Raw genomic sequence first — 13,764 nt, 5'->3', positions numbered from 1 at the left:
CTAGTTTACTTGTCCTGAGTTGGCTCTCTTGCGACCCGGAGATATATCCGTTCACTCCAGGAGCTTTCAGGGGCATTGACACAGATCCATGGATGCAATGTAGACAGCTTGATCAAACTGGGAAAGATATACCCGAGCTCATTCAAACAAGACGAACACTCCTCATGCTAAAACCAAGCACAACAACACACAGTTCATCTACATCTAAACACCAACTACCCTCTCCAACTCCCCCCTCGCCCGCCGCACCATCCCCTCAACATCAAACTCCCAAATCACCCGACTCCTCCTCTCCCACTCATCCCGACACTTCTCCCCATCCCCCCCAATCCCCTCAAACCGCCACTCATACAAGTCCCCCATCTCCCTCGAGCTCTGCACAAGCCACTGACTCCGCCCAATCCTCACCTCGCTATACGTCCCCAGCGCAGCCCGAATCCCCCTCCTCCTCTCCTCCCCACCAAGCCCTTGAACCTCTCTCAGCAACTCCACAAGCACCAGCGCATCCTCAACACCCATGCACGCCCCGGCCCCATGGAACGGGCTCGACGCGTGCGCGGCGTCCCCGGCCAGCGCCACCCGGCCTAACGCGTAGTACGGCAGCGGGTGCTCCGCCTGGTCGAAGATGGCGTACTTGCTTACCTGGTCGGGGAAGAGGCCCGCGAGCTCTTTGATATGCGGGCCCCAGTTTTCGATGGCGGACAGGATCTCGGCTTTGGAGCTGGGGACTGTCATTGTGTGCCCGTGGCTCCAGGCGTGCTTGTCGTGCGTGAAGAGGAAGACGTTGTAGATTTGGGCGTTGTTGACCTGTACCAGTTAGTATCATGCCTAGGTTAGAGGAGGAGGAGAAGTTAGGGCTAGGCATGGTATGGTAGGTTACCGGGAACGAAACGATATGCGCATCCGGCCCGCAGTGCGCGATCTGCACGTGCGCCTTCTCGTGTCCCAGGGCCTCGATCGCCTTGTCCATGGGCACCAGAGCCCGGTAGACGGCTTTGCGCGAGTACGTGGCGTTTGCGGCGGGGTGGTCAGCGCCCAGGAGGATCTTCCGCGCTGTCGAGTGCACGCCGTCGCATGCGATCACTACACCATCAGCACCATCCACACTGACAACACAGAGTTGCACCATATGGAGCAGGGGACAAACCAAGATCCGCCTCCTCGACCCCCCCATCCTCAAACCTCAGCACCACCTTCTCCGTCTCCCCCTCATCATCAAACCCAACAACCCTCTTCCCAAACCTCACCACACCCTCCGGCAAAAGCCCCGCAAGCCGCGCATGAAACACACCCCGCAAACAAGCCCAGTACGCCATATTCCTCTCCTCAATCTCAAACAGCACGCTTTTCTCCGCATCCTGCGCCTCCTCTTTACTCGCCGGGTGGAACCCATCCCAGTACCGCACTTTATCGTGCGGGCTGCGCTGTGCGACCTGCGACAGGGAGTCCAGGATTGCAGGGTCCAGGCGCGACATGCATTCTCGCGCGATGCCCGTGAAGGCGAATGCGGCGCCGATGTCGGGGAAGGTGGTGGCGCGCTCGTAGATTGTGATGTTGGTGATGTTGCGGTGCAGCAGGCCCAGCGCTGTCATTAGGCCGATTATCCCGCCGCCTATTATGGCGATGGAGAGGGGTGGGGGTGGGGGTGAGGGTTCTGGGTTGGTGGCCATGTTGTTGTTTGGGAGCGTGGGAGGGATTGAATTAGGTATGATAATAAGCCGTGGGTTGGATATAGGTTGTATGAGTAGGAGTGGTATGGTAGGGAAGTTAGGGCTAGGGAACGAGTCTGGTGCGGCTCTGGCGAGTGGCGGCTGGGGTGCTATTATCAAGGCACTCAATATACCAAGCATGCTATGGTCCAGATAAGCATCCATGGATAGCTAGGTGAGCATTGAACAGCCTCAGCCCTGCTTATCCGGAGTTTGCATCTCCGAGAGATGGCGCCGGACTGGGCGGAGTAGGACATAAGAAGGCATGGCGATGCTTACTGCGTGGGGCTTAAAAGCTTTCCGGCTGATCGAGACTGCACTGAGACTGACTAGCACACGTCCATCATTGTTCGAACCCTGGAATACCTGGAATACTGCCTACCTACCACCACTCCATCCACCTCCAAACGCCACGCCCTTCGGCTAAATCCCAACCTTCCTTACGGTCCGGGACCACCCAATCACACCAGCGAGAACCATCAATCTGACACGCATCGTCAATCTACGATATTAAATTCTCCGATCGAATCAATAACAATAATGCCGGCGCTAGACCTCGACCTCCCCCCACCCAGCGAGGCCGACGCAGATCTCCACCTCCCACGCATCCTCTGCCTGCACGGCGGCGGCACCAACGCCCGCATCTTCTCAGCGCAGTGCCGCGGCCTGCGACGACTCCTGGGCCCATCATACCGACTCGTCTTCGCCGACGCGCCGTTCCTCTCTTCGCCCGGCCCAGACGTCACATCCGTCTATGGCGAGTGGGGGCCCTTCAGAAGCTGGGTTCCTGTGCCGACGGGCGTGAGTCTGGCTTCTTGGGCTGCGGCGGGGGTTGAGGTTCAGGTTGATGCGCGGGCTATTGATGGGTGTGTTGCGGCTGCGATGGAGAGGGATGAGAAGGCTGGGGCGAGGGGGGAGTGGGTTGGGCTGCTGGGGTTTAGCCAGGGCGCGAGGGTTGCGGCGAGTTTGTTGTATAGGCAGCAGCAGCAAAGGGCACTGGGTGGTTGGAGTCGCAAGCGAGGTGCAGGTGCAGAGGCCGCGAGCACGAACTACCGCTTCGCCATCCTGTTCGCTGGGCGCGGACCGCTATTAGACCTGGGCTTTGACTCTGGCACAACCTCTGCATCGAGTTCCGCACCCGCATCCGCATACGCGTCTGCGTCTGCGTCTGCGTCCGAGTCCGAGTCCGGATCCGACCCCGACTCTGCGGCTGAAGACGACGACGAAAACGAAGTGGATAGCGATAATCTCCTTCGTATCCCCACCATCCACATCCACGGCCTCCGCGACCCAGGCCTCCCCATGCACCGCGACCTAGTGCGGTGCTGTGCGGACTCGAGCGTACGGGTCGTGGAGTGGGACGGGGCGCACCGCATGCCCATCACCACCAAAGACGTTGGGGCGGTTGTAGCGGCGCTGCGGGACTTGGCGATGGCTCGGAAATACGAAAGCTTGAGGTGAAGAAGAGGAGCGAAGCGAAGCCGGGTGTTGCGAAGGAGCAGGATTCGGGTGCAGATGGCGCCATGCAGCCCGAGAGCTGCAGAGCTGCAGAGCTGCAGAGGCATGCAGAGCTCAGGATCAGGATCGCTTTCTTCAGGGGCGGAGTTCGGGGGACTCGCCGGCCAGCTCAGCCCTAAGTCGGCGGTCGGAGGGGGACTCCGTCGGATTTCGGAGTCCGGTCGGAGATGGGGGTAGGGGAGGTAGGGTAGGGTTTCACAGGAGGAGTTAGAAGGTTTTCTTAAAATGTCTAAGCAAAGAGCTATCTGCTATATATTTTATTCTATCCGCTAGTCAGCAAGCTTGCATCGATACTACCTCAGCCGCACTTGTTACCTGGGTAGTCTGACCGCAATGGCTGCACCAGACCACATGGACTCAGTGCAGAAGCACGATGCCTCCAGCGACGACGCAGAGACTGAGACCAAGATCCAGTATCCGTCCGGATGGAGGGTCACGATGATCCTGACCTCGGTGACCCTGGCCTACTTCCTCTTCTTCCTGGACCTTGCCGTCCTATCCACCGCCACGCCCGCCATCACCTCGCAGTTCGACTCGCTGGTCGATGTTGGCTGGTATGTCCCTTCAAGTTATTACCTATATTGACGCCTACTGATGCCATTAACCGCAGGTACGGAGGCGCCTACCAGCTCGGCAGCGCGGCGTTCCAGCCCCTGACCGGCAAAATCTACAGCCAGTTCTCCATCAAGGTATCCTGGGGCATCTTCACTACTACTCTGGCTAGATCCTAACGCAGGCAGTGGACATTCCTCGTCTTCTTCGTCATCTTCGAAGTCGGCTCCGTCCTCTGCGCCGCGGCTCACAACTCCCCCATGTTCATCGTCGGCCGCGTCATCGCGGGCGTAGGCTCGGCGGGGATGTCGAATGGCGCCGTCACAACCATCTCCGCTGTCCTGCCGACCCAGAAACAGGCGCTCTTCATGGGCCTGAATATGGGCATGGGCCAGCTGGGTCTCGCGACGGGCCCGATCATCGGAGGCGCGTTCACGACGGATGTTTCGTGGCGCTGGTGTACGTCCCTCTCCGGGGCCCCTTCCCTAAAGACTCCAGCGGTATATATTTATGGACTGTGTGGGATTGACTGAGCTGTCAGGCTTCTACATCAACCTCCCCCTCGGCGCCATCGTCGGCGGCTTCCTCCTCTTCAGCACAATCCCCGAGCCCAAGCCCAAGTCGCCTCCGCTGCAAATCCTCGGGTCCGCAATCCACTCCCTCGATCTCCCCGGCTTCATGCTCGTGTGCCCCGCCGTGGTAATGTTCCTGCTAGGCCTGCAATTCGGAGGAAACCAGCACCCGTGGGATAGCTCGGTCGTGATCGGCCTGCTGATCGGCGGCGCCGCCACATTCGCCGTGTTCATCGTGTACCAGTGGTGGCGCGGCGACGAGGCGATGGTCCCCTTCGCGCTGCTGAAGCATAAAGTCGTCTGGTCGGCGGCGATGACGATGTTCTTTTCCCTGTCCAGTGTGCTCGTCGCGGACTTTTACATCGCCATCTATTTCCAGGCCATTCGCGATGACTCGCCGCTGATGAGTGGCGTGCATATGTTGCCGATTACGCTGGGACTGGTGCTTTTTACCGTTGTTTCGGGGGCGTTGAGTATGCTTCTCCTTTTCTTTCTTTCTTTGGTAGTTGATATGCTGGCTAATCAGCGTCATAGTCTCCATGCTGGGCTACTACCTCCCCTTCCTGCTCGCCGGCGGCGCAATCTCGGCCGTGGGCTACGGGCTCCTCTCGACGCTGAGCACGAGCACCTCCGTCGCGAAATGGGTCGGATACCAGGTCCTGTACGGCGTTGCGAGCGGGTGCACGACGGCTGCGGTACGCCCTCCTCCCATCTCATCTCATCTCATCTCCCTCCCTTCCCCATTGCCCGGGAAGCTAACAAGTGCACGGGCAGCCCTACATCGCAATCCAAAACCTCGTGCCCGCGCCGCAAATCCCGCAGGCCATGGCGATCATCATCTTCTGGCAGAACATCGGCGCCGCGATCTCGCTGATCGCCGCAAACGCCATCTTCTCGAATGTGCTCCGCGACGAGCTGGCGAAACGCGCGGGCCAGATCGGTGTGTCTGCCGACGCGATTGTCGCCGCTGGCGTGCGCAGTATCCGCGAGCTTGTCGCGGGGAGGGAACTCGTCGCTGTGCTGGAGGCGTATGCGGAGGCGATTGATAATGTCATGTACCTGGGGATCGCGGTGAGTGTGTGTGTGATTGTGTTTAGTCCGGGGCTGGGGTGGAAGGATATAAGGCAGACGAAGGAGTTGCAGGCGCTTACTAGTGAGGGCGATGGGGAGGGGGGGAAGAGGGAGAAGGAAACGGTGCCGGTTGCGTTTGGTTAGGGCACCTGTATGCAGGCGGTTGTCGGCAGGTGGGATCTAGAATTCTCGAGCTGGCTCCGGTTCGATACGCTTCATTTCGGTTTGACAAGTCTCTTCGTGCATTCCTCTCCATGTTTTTATGTGCTTGGTTTGTTTGGAGAGAAAATTGTTTGATGGCGCTGTGTTGGCTATAGCTTTATAATATGGTAATCAATTCGACTCCCAATAACTCGTGGCTCACAAGCTAGCGGACATACATCCATACAACTACGTAGAGCAGGAACACAAGCCTGTATCGTCACTTTACTCCAAGCAGGTTGAATGGAGGCAGGACTGGAACTCACTTAGTTCGTTGACAGCCTCCAAGAAAAATAAATATATTGGCATCGTCCAGAGTAGTTTCGGTTTCCTCCTGTTCGTTCTATATCAATCAATTGAGCTTAAGAGGCATCATAGAAAGAGCCGCAAGGCTAAAGGAATCCGGGTTTAGGGAATAAGTCTAGAAGAATATGATCAGTCTTGACAATACGTTTGAACAAATCCATTGCGCGAGTGATATTAGGGCACCTAGGGCTATCTTGGGTATACAGCAAACTAACATCAACATCAACATCACATCAACCCCCTCACCTCCCCAAAACAAAAACAACAAACTACAACGTAACAACAAGCTTCTTCCCCGAAACCCCCTTCCGCTGAACATCCAACGCCTCCTGAATCTTCTCCAGCCCCTTGCCCACAACAAGCGGCGGCGGCGCGGGCACAAACTGCCCTCTCGCCAGCGCCTCCGGCAAAAAGTCCATGTAGATATGGCTAACCACACTATCCGGATCAACAAGCCCATCAACGAGAATGAACTTGGCCGTGACGCCCGTCCGGCGCTGCCGAATACTCGACTTCACCATCCCCCCAATCATCCCAATGAAGAACGTCCCCTTGCCAACGAAGGTAGTCAGCTTCTCAGACGGGATATGCTGGCCCGCGACGGCGATGAATCTGCGCGTTAGAGCCGGGTCGTGTTTCTTCAGGACGAGCGTGCATGCCTCCACGGCCCCCGCGCCAATCGTATACGCGCCGACAAGCTCCTTGCCCTTCACGGCAGCCAGAAGATCCCGAGAGAGCGATTTGCTCCTGTAGTCGAAGACCCCGCTTGCGCCGAGGCTCTTGACGTAGTCGAAGTTCTTGGGCGACGAGGTGGACAGGACCTCGTAGCCTGCTGCGGCGGCGAGCTGGACGGCGTTGCTGCCGACGCTGCTTGCGCCGCCGGTGATGATCACGACGCGCGGCTTGCCGGATTTGCCGAGCGGAATCTCGGGTCCAGCCCCCTTCTCTGAAACTCTCGGCATGTCAAGCGCCAGATACTCCTTGTGGAAGAGCCCGAACGCTGCAGTCCCCAGCCCCAGCCCCAGCACGCACGCCTGCTCGTCGCTCACGCCCGCCGGGATCGGCGTCACCATGTGCACCCGCATCACCGTGTACAGCTGGAACCCGCCCTCGGCCGGATCGTTGACTTCCTTCGCGATGGCCGTCGAGCTCCCGCAGACGCGGTCGCCCACGGCGAACCGCGTCACGTCTGCTCCGACCTCGACCACTTCGCCGGCGACGTCGGTGCCCAGGATGAAGGGGTACTTGAGGTACCCGGCCAATGCGGGGCCGATGAACTGCAGGACCCAGTCGAAGGGGTTGATTGCGACTGCGGTGTTCTTGACCACGACTTGGCCCGGGCCTGGGGGGGTGTAGGGGGCGGACGAGACTTTGAACGGGATGGCTTTTTTGGCGGGGATCCAGGCGGCGCGGTTTTGGGGTTTGGATGCGCCGTTGCCGTTGGTGGCGTGGCCGTTGGTTTCTGTTTCTGCGATTGGGGGTGCTTGCGTTGCCATTGTGATGGCTGGATTGAGCGTTGGGTGAGATGTGGTTCACTTGACTGGACTCAGACGCAGCTCCAGGAAGTAAGCAGAAGAGCGCTGCAGCGGGTATTAAAGAGCGTGCTAACGGCAGAGTCCAGAGTCGAGGCACTGTCCGGAGTAAACCCTCTAGGGACGCTGGTAACGGCCAGGTAGGGCTACGGACTCGGAGTCTTAGGACAGGATTTCAGCCCGAAGTCCGACTGAGGCTTACCTACCTCCAGTGTGATTGTGATTGTTTTATTGTTTGGAGTACCTCAGCTCGATCCTTCAGACTTATCTCGACAGCCTCCGCCAATCGAACGCTGCTCCCGCCGCCGCGTGCAGATTACCCTCTCTGCAGGATCGGGGGTCCTCCACGCCTGCCTCGGAGCGCGTTCTCACTGGATGCGGCGCCAGTACCCCTGTCGAGGCGAGACTAGGCTGTGGGCGTGGCCTGTAAACGCTAACCAGAGTCGGCGAGTGTATCTCTTGAGCAACGGCTTGGTTGTCTCGGCCATGCTTGATCCGATGGGTCTGGGGCTTTGTACTCTGCAGATGGATCTTATCTACTCCACTGATCTGGACAAGGCTCGGAGAAATAATCAAAGGGTCGGAGACAGGGGATTACACGGACGAACGTTCGCTTCTGCACAGCAAGTGGCCATTGCTAATGATAGCATCAGCTGCTATGCGCTGCAGCCTGCCGAATGCAGCATCTCGTACGCCTAATCAAGCTCATGCGAGTCTCGCCCCCAACGCTCTGCAGGTAAGACGGATCCTGGAGGCTCATGCTAGTGCTCCTCTCTTGACGAGGGCCTGGCGCCGAACACGAGCCTGGCTCTTCGAGACTGGCTGCTGAAGCCACTGATTACCCTCCTCAGGGTATATTACGAGAATAAATCCTTCGCCTTCAGCCAGCCATAAGAGATAAGAATACCTGCCTCGCCGTTATCTTGACTGTCAGCATAGACCACCTTGTCATTCAACATCACAAACCTATAAATCAAGCCATGGCGTGCACCACCCGTCGCGGACGACAACAACCGGGCTTCGCATGCGAGGAGTGTCGCCGTCGCAAGGCCCGCTGTGACCGCGTCCGTCCGAAATGCGGATTCTGCACGGAGAACGAGTTGCAATGCGTCTTCGTCGACAAGAGACAGCAGAGGGGCCCGGTCAAGGGGCAGATCAACTCGATGCAGTCGCAGCTGGGTAGGTGGTGCCTCTTCTCCTGCAGTTGCATTTCCAATCGAACCGTAGATTACACAGCATCTGCACGGCCCTGCATTGTATTCCGATCTGCAGGGTCTGCCGGAGTTCATGCTGCTTCCTTGTTTCTGCACATGGTCGATCCAGACTAACCTGGATGCCTGATGTCTAGCAACGCTTCGGTGGCAGCTGGATCGGTATCTGAGGCAACGGCCAGACCATCCCATAGCCATGACCGTCGAGTCGGATGAGCCGCCGACGGATATCCAGACGATGCTGGACGACTTTGATGTGCAGGTTGCGGCGTTGAATCAGGATGGCGCAATGGCTACTACCACGGCTCTTATGCCGGCAACCACCACAACCTCAAATGACGCTCCTGCTGGTCTGTCATGGCCGGACGCCACTTGGTTGGACTGCCAGTGGCAGGAAATCAGCACCAGCTTGATCCCACCAGACCTAACGGCTGTCTCCACGACCACTGCGTTGACCGACCCGCTGAGCCTGGATATTCTCAATGAAAGCCCTCCCCCTCCTACCACAGCCGACTCGAGTTCTTCGAGAGTGAAGATGACCGATCTCATCCGGGCGGAACTGTATGCAGCTTCCCCATCACCCAAGGGTTCCCTATCACTAACAGCGTCAGGGACCAACTCTACTTTGACCGCGTCCACGCCTTCTGTCCCATCATCCACCGTCGACGATACTTTACTCTCGTCGCACAAACCAGTACCCCCGCGCAGGTCTGCCTGCAGTCTGCGATGCGGACTCTCGCAGCAGCCATGTCTTCTCATTACCAGCTCGGCGAGCAGCTCTACTCGGAGACCAGAGTCTTGCTAGAAACACACAGCCAGACGCCGGCTACCCCTCGAGATAAGATCCCCCTCGAGCACATCCAGGCCTGGCTGCTGCTGAGCCACTACGAATTACTCCGAATGGGGGTCCATCAGGCCATGCTTACGGCCGGTCGGGCCTTCCGTCTTGTGCAGATGGCACGATTGTCCGAGCTCGACGCCAGTGCTGATCTGCAGCTCTCCCCGGTTTCTCCGTCGCCTTCTTTGTCACTATCGCTGTCGTCTGGTGTGGAATCTTCCGAGAGCTTTGTCGATGCCGAAGAAGGGCGACGGACGTTTTGGCTTGCGTTTTGCTTTGATCGCCTTCTTTGCTTGCAGAATGAATGGCCTTTGACTTTACAAGAAGAAATGGTATGTCTCCTACCCAGTCTTGCCTTGTTGATATCCATTCTAATGACTTCAGATCTCGACTCGTCTCCCATGCCCCGAACACAACTATCAAAACAACCTCCCCATCCGCACTCCCTTTCTCCCCGAAGCGATGGCCCAGACTGGCCAGAACACCCTCTCCCCCTTCTCCGAATGTATTATTATGGCGACTCTCCACGGCCGGTGCATGACCCACCGCCGCTTCTACGCAAACCCGAACAACACCAATGCCTCTGATTTTGAGTCCGGACCTACAAAACGCGACTTCTGCATCCGCCAGAACTGGCTTTCCAATGCCGTTGACCGACGGGTGCAGACGTTATCGCAGATGCCTTCACCGACCGTGGACAGTGATCCGATGCTCCTGTTTACGCACATGCTGGGTTACCGCGCGACCGTCCATATCAGCAACACAATGCAGCAAGTCTCGTGGCGGACTTCCTCAGTCGACCAGCAGCTCCTAGGCCCTGGGACACCGGTCTCAGTCTCAGCTGTCGCATACCAACAACGCGCCGCGCATGCCGCGGGGGAAATTGTCCGGCTGGCAAAGGCCGTGCCGGCGCTGAGTCCGTTCAAGGCGCACCCTTTTTTACCGGATGCCCTGGCATGCGCGGCTACGTTTCTTTCGATTCATGGCTCGGGGTCTGCCGGCGAGGCAGTGCAGCACGTGCTGCGCGTACTGGGGGAGTTGCAGGATACGCACAGCCTGGCTAGGGACTACTTGCAGGGGTTGCAGACGCCGGGCGAAGGCAATAGACAGGATACATGGTTTCTCCAATAGACATATTAGCCGAATGCTATCTTAGACCACTTTGTCTCCACGGCTAGATCCGACCTCGGGAGCGTTGACGGGAGCGTTGACGGGACCGTATGATCCGCCACACGTAGAAGGATCGAGGGCTGAAGGATCGAGGGCTGAAGGATCGAGGGCTGAAGGATCCCGTCGGGGCTGAAGGACGAAAGGCCTTACCTCCCTTAGGTAGGGACTGGGTGAAGACCGGACTTCGGGTTGAATTCCGTCGGAGATCGGGGCTCGGCCCTAATTCCGTCAGAGGCCGGCCTTAAGTAATCTCCGGGGTTGTGTCCGCTCAGCTGGGATCCCTGCTCTCTCCCTCTCCCTCTGCAACTCTCCTCTCCAACTCTCCGTCTGCACGAGCTGCCATCGGCATCGAATTCCATCTCCACTTCTGTCAGTTCATCCTTGATCGGCTCATCGTCAATCATAAGATAGTCACGTGGCCACCTGACTGCCCTCAATATCAGATTGCGGTAGACAGGAATAGGATCACCACCAGCCGATAGCAACATGGATAGAACACCTTCCCATCAATCAAGCTCCTACGGTCAGGCCTGTACCCAGTGCTACAAGGCAAAGTGTCGCTGCGTGCGCACTCCCAGCGGCGACAGCTGCGAAAGGTACGATGCCTCTGCCAGCGCAAGATAATCACTAACGCAAACAGATGCCTCCGCCTCAAGAAGCGTTGCGAGCCGTCAGAGTCTATCCGACGGCGCAATGTCGCGCAGAACTCCAATGTCTCTGACAGGCGCATTGCCCGCCTGGAAGACAAGATGGAGAGCTTGCTGTCCGCCATGCAGTCCTTCATCGGGTCGAATGGAACGGGCGTGAATCTGAATGGAGAGTTCGTTCCATCCGTAAATGCTTACCAGAGTGGCAATGCTGCTCTGGTGACGCCCCCCAGCACGACACTGGGGTTCGGCGAGGGACCAGCATTCGCGCCGGAGTCGGTGTCTGCTGTATCGCCGAACTCGAACCCGCAGAACCCGATTTTCCTATCGACGCCTGCATCATCGCCGAACCAGGATGAGAGGCTGGACTTCTTTAGGTCGAAGATGCTGCCGTCTTTCCCGTTTATTGATCTCACGCCCGATATGACGAGCTGGTATCTCCGTCAGAATCGCCCGCTGTTGTACCAGGCTATTTGTACGGTTACTACGTTCTCGACGCAGGAGCGGCTGGCTCAGGTGGAGGAGTTGAAGCAGAAGCTGTTCTCGTCGGCGTTTATGAAAGTCGAGTCGAATATTGACCTGCTCCTTGCGTCGCTTACGTATCTGGCGTGGAGCACGGATCCCTTCCTGGGCAGGGCCGATTTAGTCTCGCGGCTGATGATGCTCGCCATCTCGCTGGTGTATGATCTACGGCTGTTCAAGCCGTCTTCGAAAGACGTGCAGCTCATTATGACTATCACCCAAGGCCGGACAGACGAGAGTCCAGCCCACGATGAAACGCCGTATGGGTTGTTGGAGCGGCAGAGGGCTGTACTCGCGTGTTTTATTCTAAGCTCCAAGTGCGCATTCACTCGCTAGTTCTAAAAGCTACTAACAAGGCCAGTATCTCTTCACACCTCGGCCGTCAAGACGCCCTACGATGGACACCTCAAATGGAAGAAGCGCTTCGGCTGCTTACGATAAGCGAGGCATGCCCTGCAGACAGGCTATTTGTGTGCCAAGTCCGTTTGCAGCTGCTGAAGCAGCGAGCCGACGACGCCCGCCAGCAGGATGACACGCGCACCTCGGCACCTGGCTTGCTGTACCTCAAGACCCTACGCCGTGAGCTACAAGAGCTGCGCGCCTCGTTTCCGATGGACCTGCAGCAGATCGGTAAGCCTTACGACTATAGAAACCACCTCATTGGGCTGACTGTGACCAGATATCCTAAGCACCCACGCCCAATATGTTGAGCTCTATATCAACCAGCTCGCCTTCACCATAAGCAAAGACTCGCCCCTCGCAGCATCCAGCAACGGCCCTAGCGGAAATGCACTCGCCTTCCAACGCCTCGAATGCCTATGGCACTCTGTTGAGAATATCAAATCCTGGCTAGACAGTTTCTACAGCATTCCGTGCTCCAAGCTGTCGGGACAGCCTTTCCACTTCTGGTCGCAGATGATTCTGACCATTACACTCTTGAAATATCTATCCACGCTCAAAGACCCCGACTGGGACTGTCAGGCAGTACGGAATACAGTCCACCTGATCTCAACGATGGACTGCATGCTCCAGCGCCTAGATCTAGCGACCAAGGAGCCCGAGCTGCAGGGGTGCGGCGACCACCTCCTGCTGTTCCTGTCGAAGTTGCTTAGTCGGAGCCGGGTTTGGGGCGAGGCAAGGTGGAATCTAGAGGGGCAGGGCCAACAGATGGACGATGTGCAGACCTCGTGTCAGAGTGCGTCTGTACCGCCAACTACGATTGTCGGCAGTGAGTCGGATGCGGCTGGTCAGGGGCAGGCTCAGATTCAGACTCAGGCGCAGACGTATAGTTACTACGTGCCTGACCTAGACCAGATGGTGTTTATGCAGAGCATGGATCTGGGTGATGATCGGTGGTTTGAGAATGTGCTTGGGATGCCGCCGACGTTTTACTAGTCGTGCAATGAATGTCTTCTTGAGTTTCGTTCTTGTTTATGCTCATCACCGCCGTTTTTGGTAGCGTTTGATATCGGAATGTTCTAGCTTTACTCATTGATCATGGTTTGCCTGTCTCAGCATCTGTCTCATCTCCTGCGGGCTGGAGGATATGGCCCGCGGATTTTCCATTGAAACTGCATCTTCAATTGCGTGGTTGGAAGGAGCCACTGCTGATCAGTCAATGGACAGCTTAACAACAAGTCAGCCTATACCCCATTCGCTGGAAAGGCCCTACCGGCGCAGACACGCACCTGCACTGGACAGCGGCAGTGTGAGTACCAACCCACGATCATCTCGTGGCTTCCCTACAGTCACACTCACCCAGGAGATTAGGCTTAGTTTTCCTAAACAGAGGAAACTGGATACTCCATACAACGGTTCCATGAGAGAGGGTAATATGACCTACCACTCCAAACCACGCGGAGTAACCGTTGTCGTCAGCCTCACCAACGCCCGGTCTGGAGCTGAGCTGTTGACG

General features: G+C 57.5%; 6 protein-coding genes across 6 annotated transcripts; 4 read left to right on the top strand and 2 right to left on the bottom strand.

The window, feature by feature from the left end:
- Nucleotides 1–204: 204 nt before the first annotated feature.
- On the bottom strand, nucleotides 205–1,670 carry DSM5745_06674 (FAD-dependent monooxygenase afoD; the record flags this gene model as incomplete). The annotated part of the gene is made up of 3 exons (XM_026748690.1): nucleotides 205–807; nucleotides 881–1,083; nucleotides 1,148–1,670. The coding sequence occupies 3 exons, from the start codon at nucleotides 1,668–1,670 to the stop codon at nucleotides 205–207; spliced, it is 1,329 nt and encodes a 442-aa protein (XP_026602994.1).
- Nucleotides 1,671–2,249: 579 nt separating this feature from the next.
- DSM5745_06673 (putative esterase afoC) lies at nucleotides 2,250–3,170 on the top strand (the record flags this gene model as incomplete). Its single annotated transcript, XM_026748689.1, has 1 exon — nucleotides 2,250–3,170. One exon carries the CDS (start codon nucleotides 2,250–2,252, stop codon nucleotides 3,168–3,170), a length of 921 nt encoding a protein of 306 aa, XP_026602993.1.
- A 390-nt stretch (nucleotides 3,171–3,560) lies between these two features.
- On the top strand, nucleotides 3,561–5,566 carry DSM5745_06672 (MDR family MFS transporter; the record flags this gene model as incomplete). The annotated part of the gene is made up of 6 exons (XM_026748688.1): nucleotides 3,561–3,781; nucleotides 3,838–3,916; nucleotides 3,968–4,238; nucleotides 4,321–4,824; nucleotides 4,886–5,046; nucleotides 5,126–5,566. The coding sequence occupies 6 exons, from the start codon at nucleotides 3,561–3,563 to the stop codon at nucleotides 5,564–5,566; spliced, it is 1,677 nt and encodes a 558-aa protein (XP_026602992.1).
- A 632-nt stretch (nucleotides 5,567–6,198) lies between these two features.
- Nucleotides 6,199–7,425, bottom strand: DSM5745_06671 (zinc-binding alcohol dehydrogenase family protein; the record flags this gene model as incomplete). Its single annotated transcript, XM_026748687.1, has 1 exon — nucleotides 6,199–7,425. The coding sequence occupies one exon, from the start codon at nucleotides 7,423–7,425 to the stop codon at nucleotides 6,199–6,201; it is 1,227 nt and encodes a 408-aa protein (XP_026602991.1).
- A 1,016-nt stretch (nucleotides 7,426–8,441) lies between these two features.
- DSM5745_06670 (Asperfuranone cluster transcription factor afoA) lies at nucleotides 8,442–10,641 on the top strand (the record flags this gene model as incomplete). Its single annotated transcript, XM_026748686.1, has 4 exons — nucleotides 8,442–8,640; nucleotides 8,810–9,233; nucleotides 9,284–9,842; nucleotides 9,895–10,641. The coding sequence occupies 4 exons, from the start codon at nucleotides 8,442–8,444 to the stop codon at nucleotides 10,639–10,641; spliced, it is 1,929 nt and encodes a 642-aa protein (XP_026602990.1).
- A 525-nt stretch (nucleotides 10,642–11,166) lies between these two features.
- Nucleotides 11,167–13,244, top strand: DSM5745_06669 (fungal specific transcription factor domain-containing protein; the record flags this gene model as incomplete). The annotated part of the gene is made up of 4 exons (XM_026748685.1): nucleotides 11,167–11,276; nucleotides 11,321–12,109; nucleotides 12,211–12,479; nucleotides 12,529–13,244. 4 exons carry the CDS (start codon nucleotides 11,167–11,169, stop codon nucleotides 13,242–13,244), a joined length of 1,884 nt encoding a protein of 627 aa, XP_026602989.1.
- Between the last annotated feature and the right edge of the window lie 520 nt (nucleotides 13,245–13,764).

The sequence above is a fragment of the Aspergillus mulundensis genome (assembly GCF_003369625.1).
Source record: "Aspergillus mulundensis strain DSM 5745 chromosome Unknown scaffold_6, whole genome shotgun sequence".
Lineage (NCBI taxonomy): Eukaryota > Fungi > Ascomycota > Eurotiomycetes > Eurotiales > Aspergillaceae > Aspergillus > Aspergillus mulundensis.
Note: the sequence above shows the minus strand (reverse complement) of the source record. Positions and strands in the feature narration are given on the sequence as shown.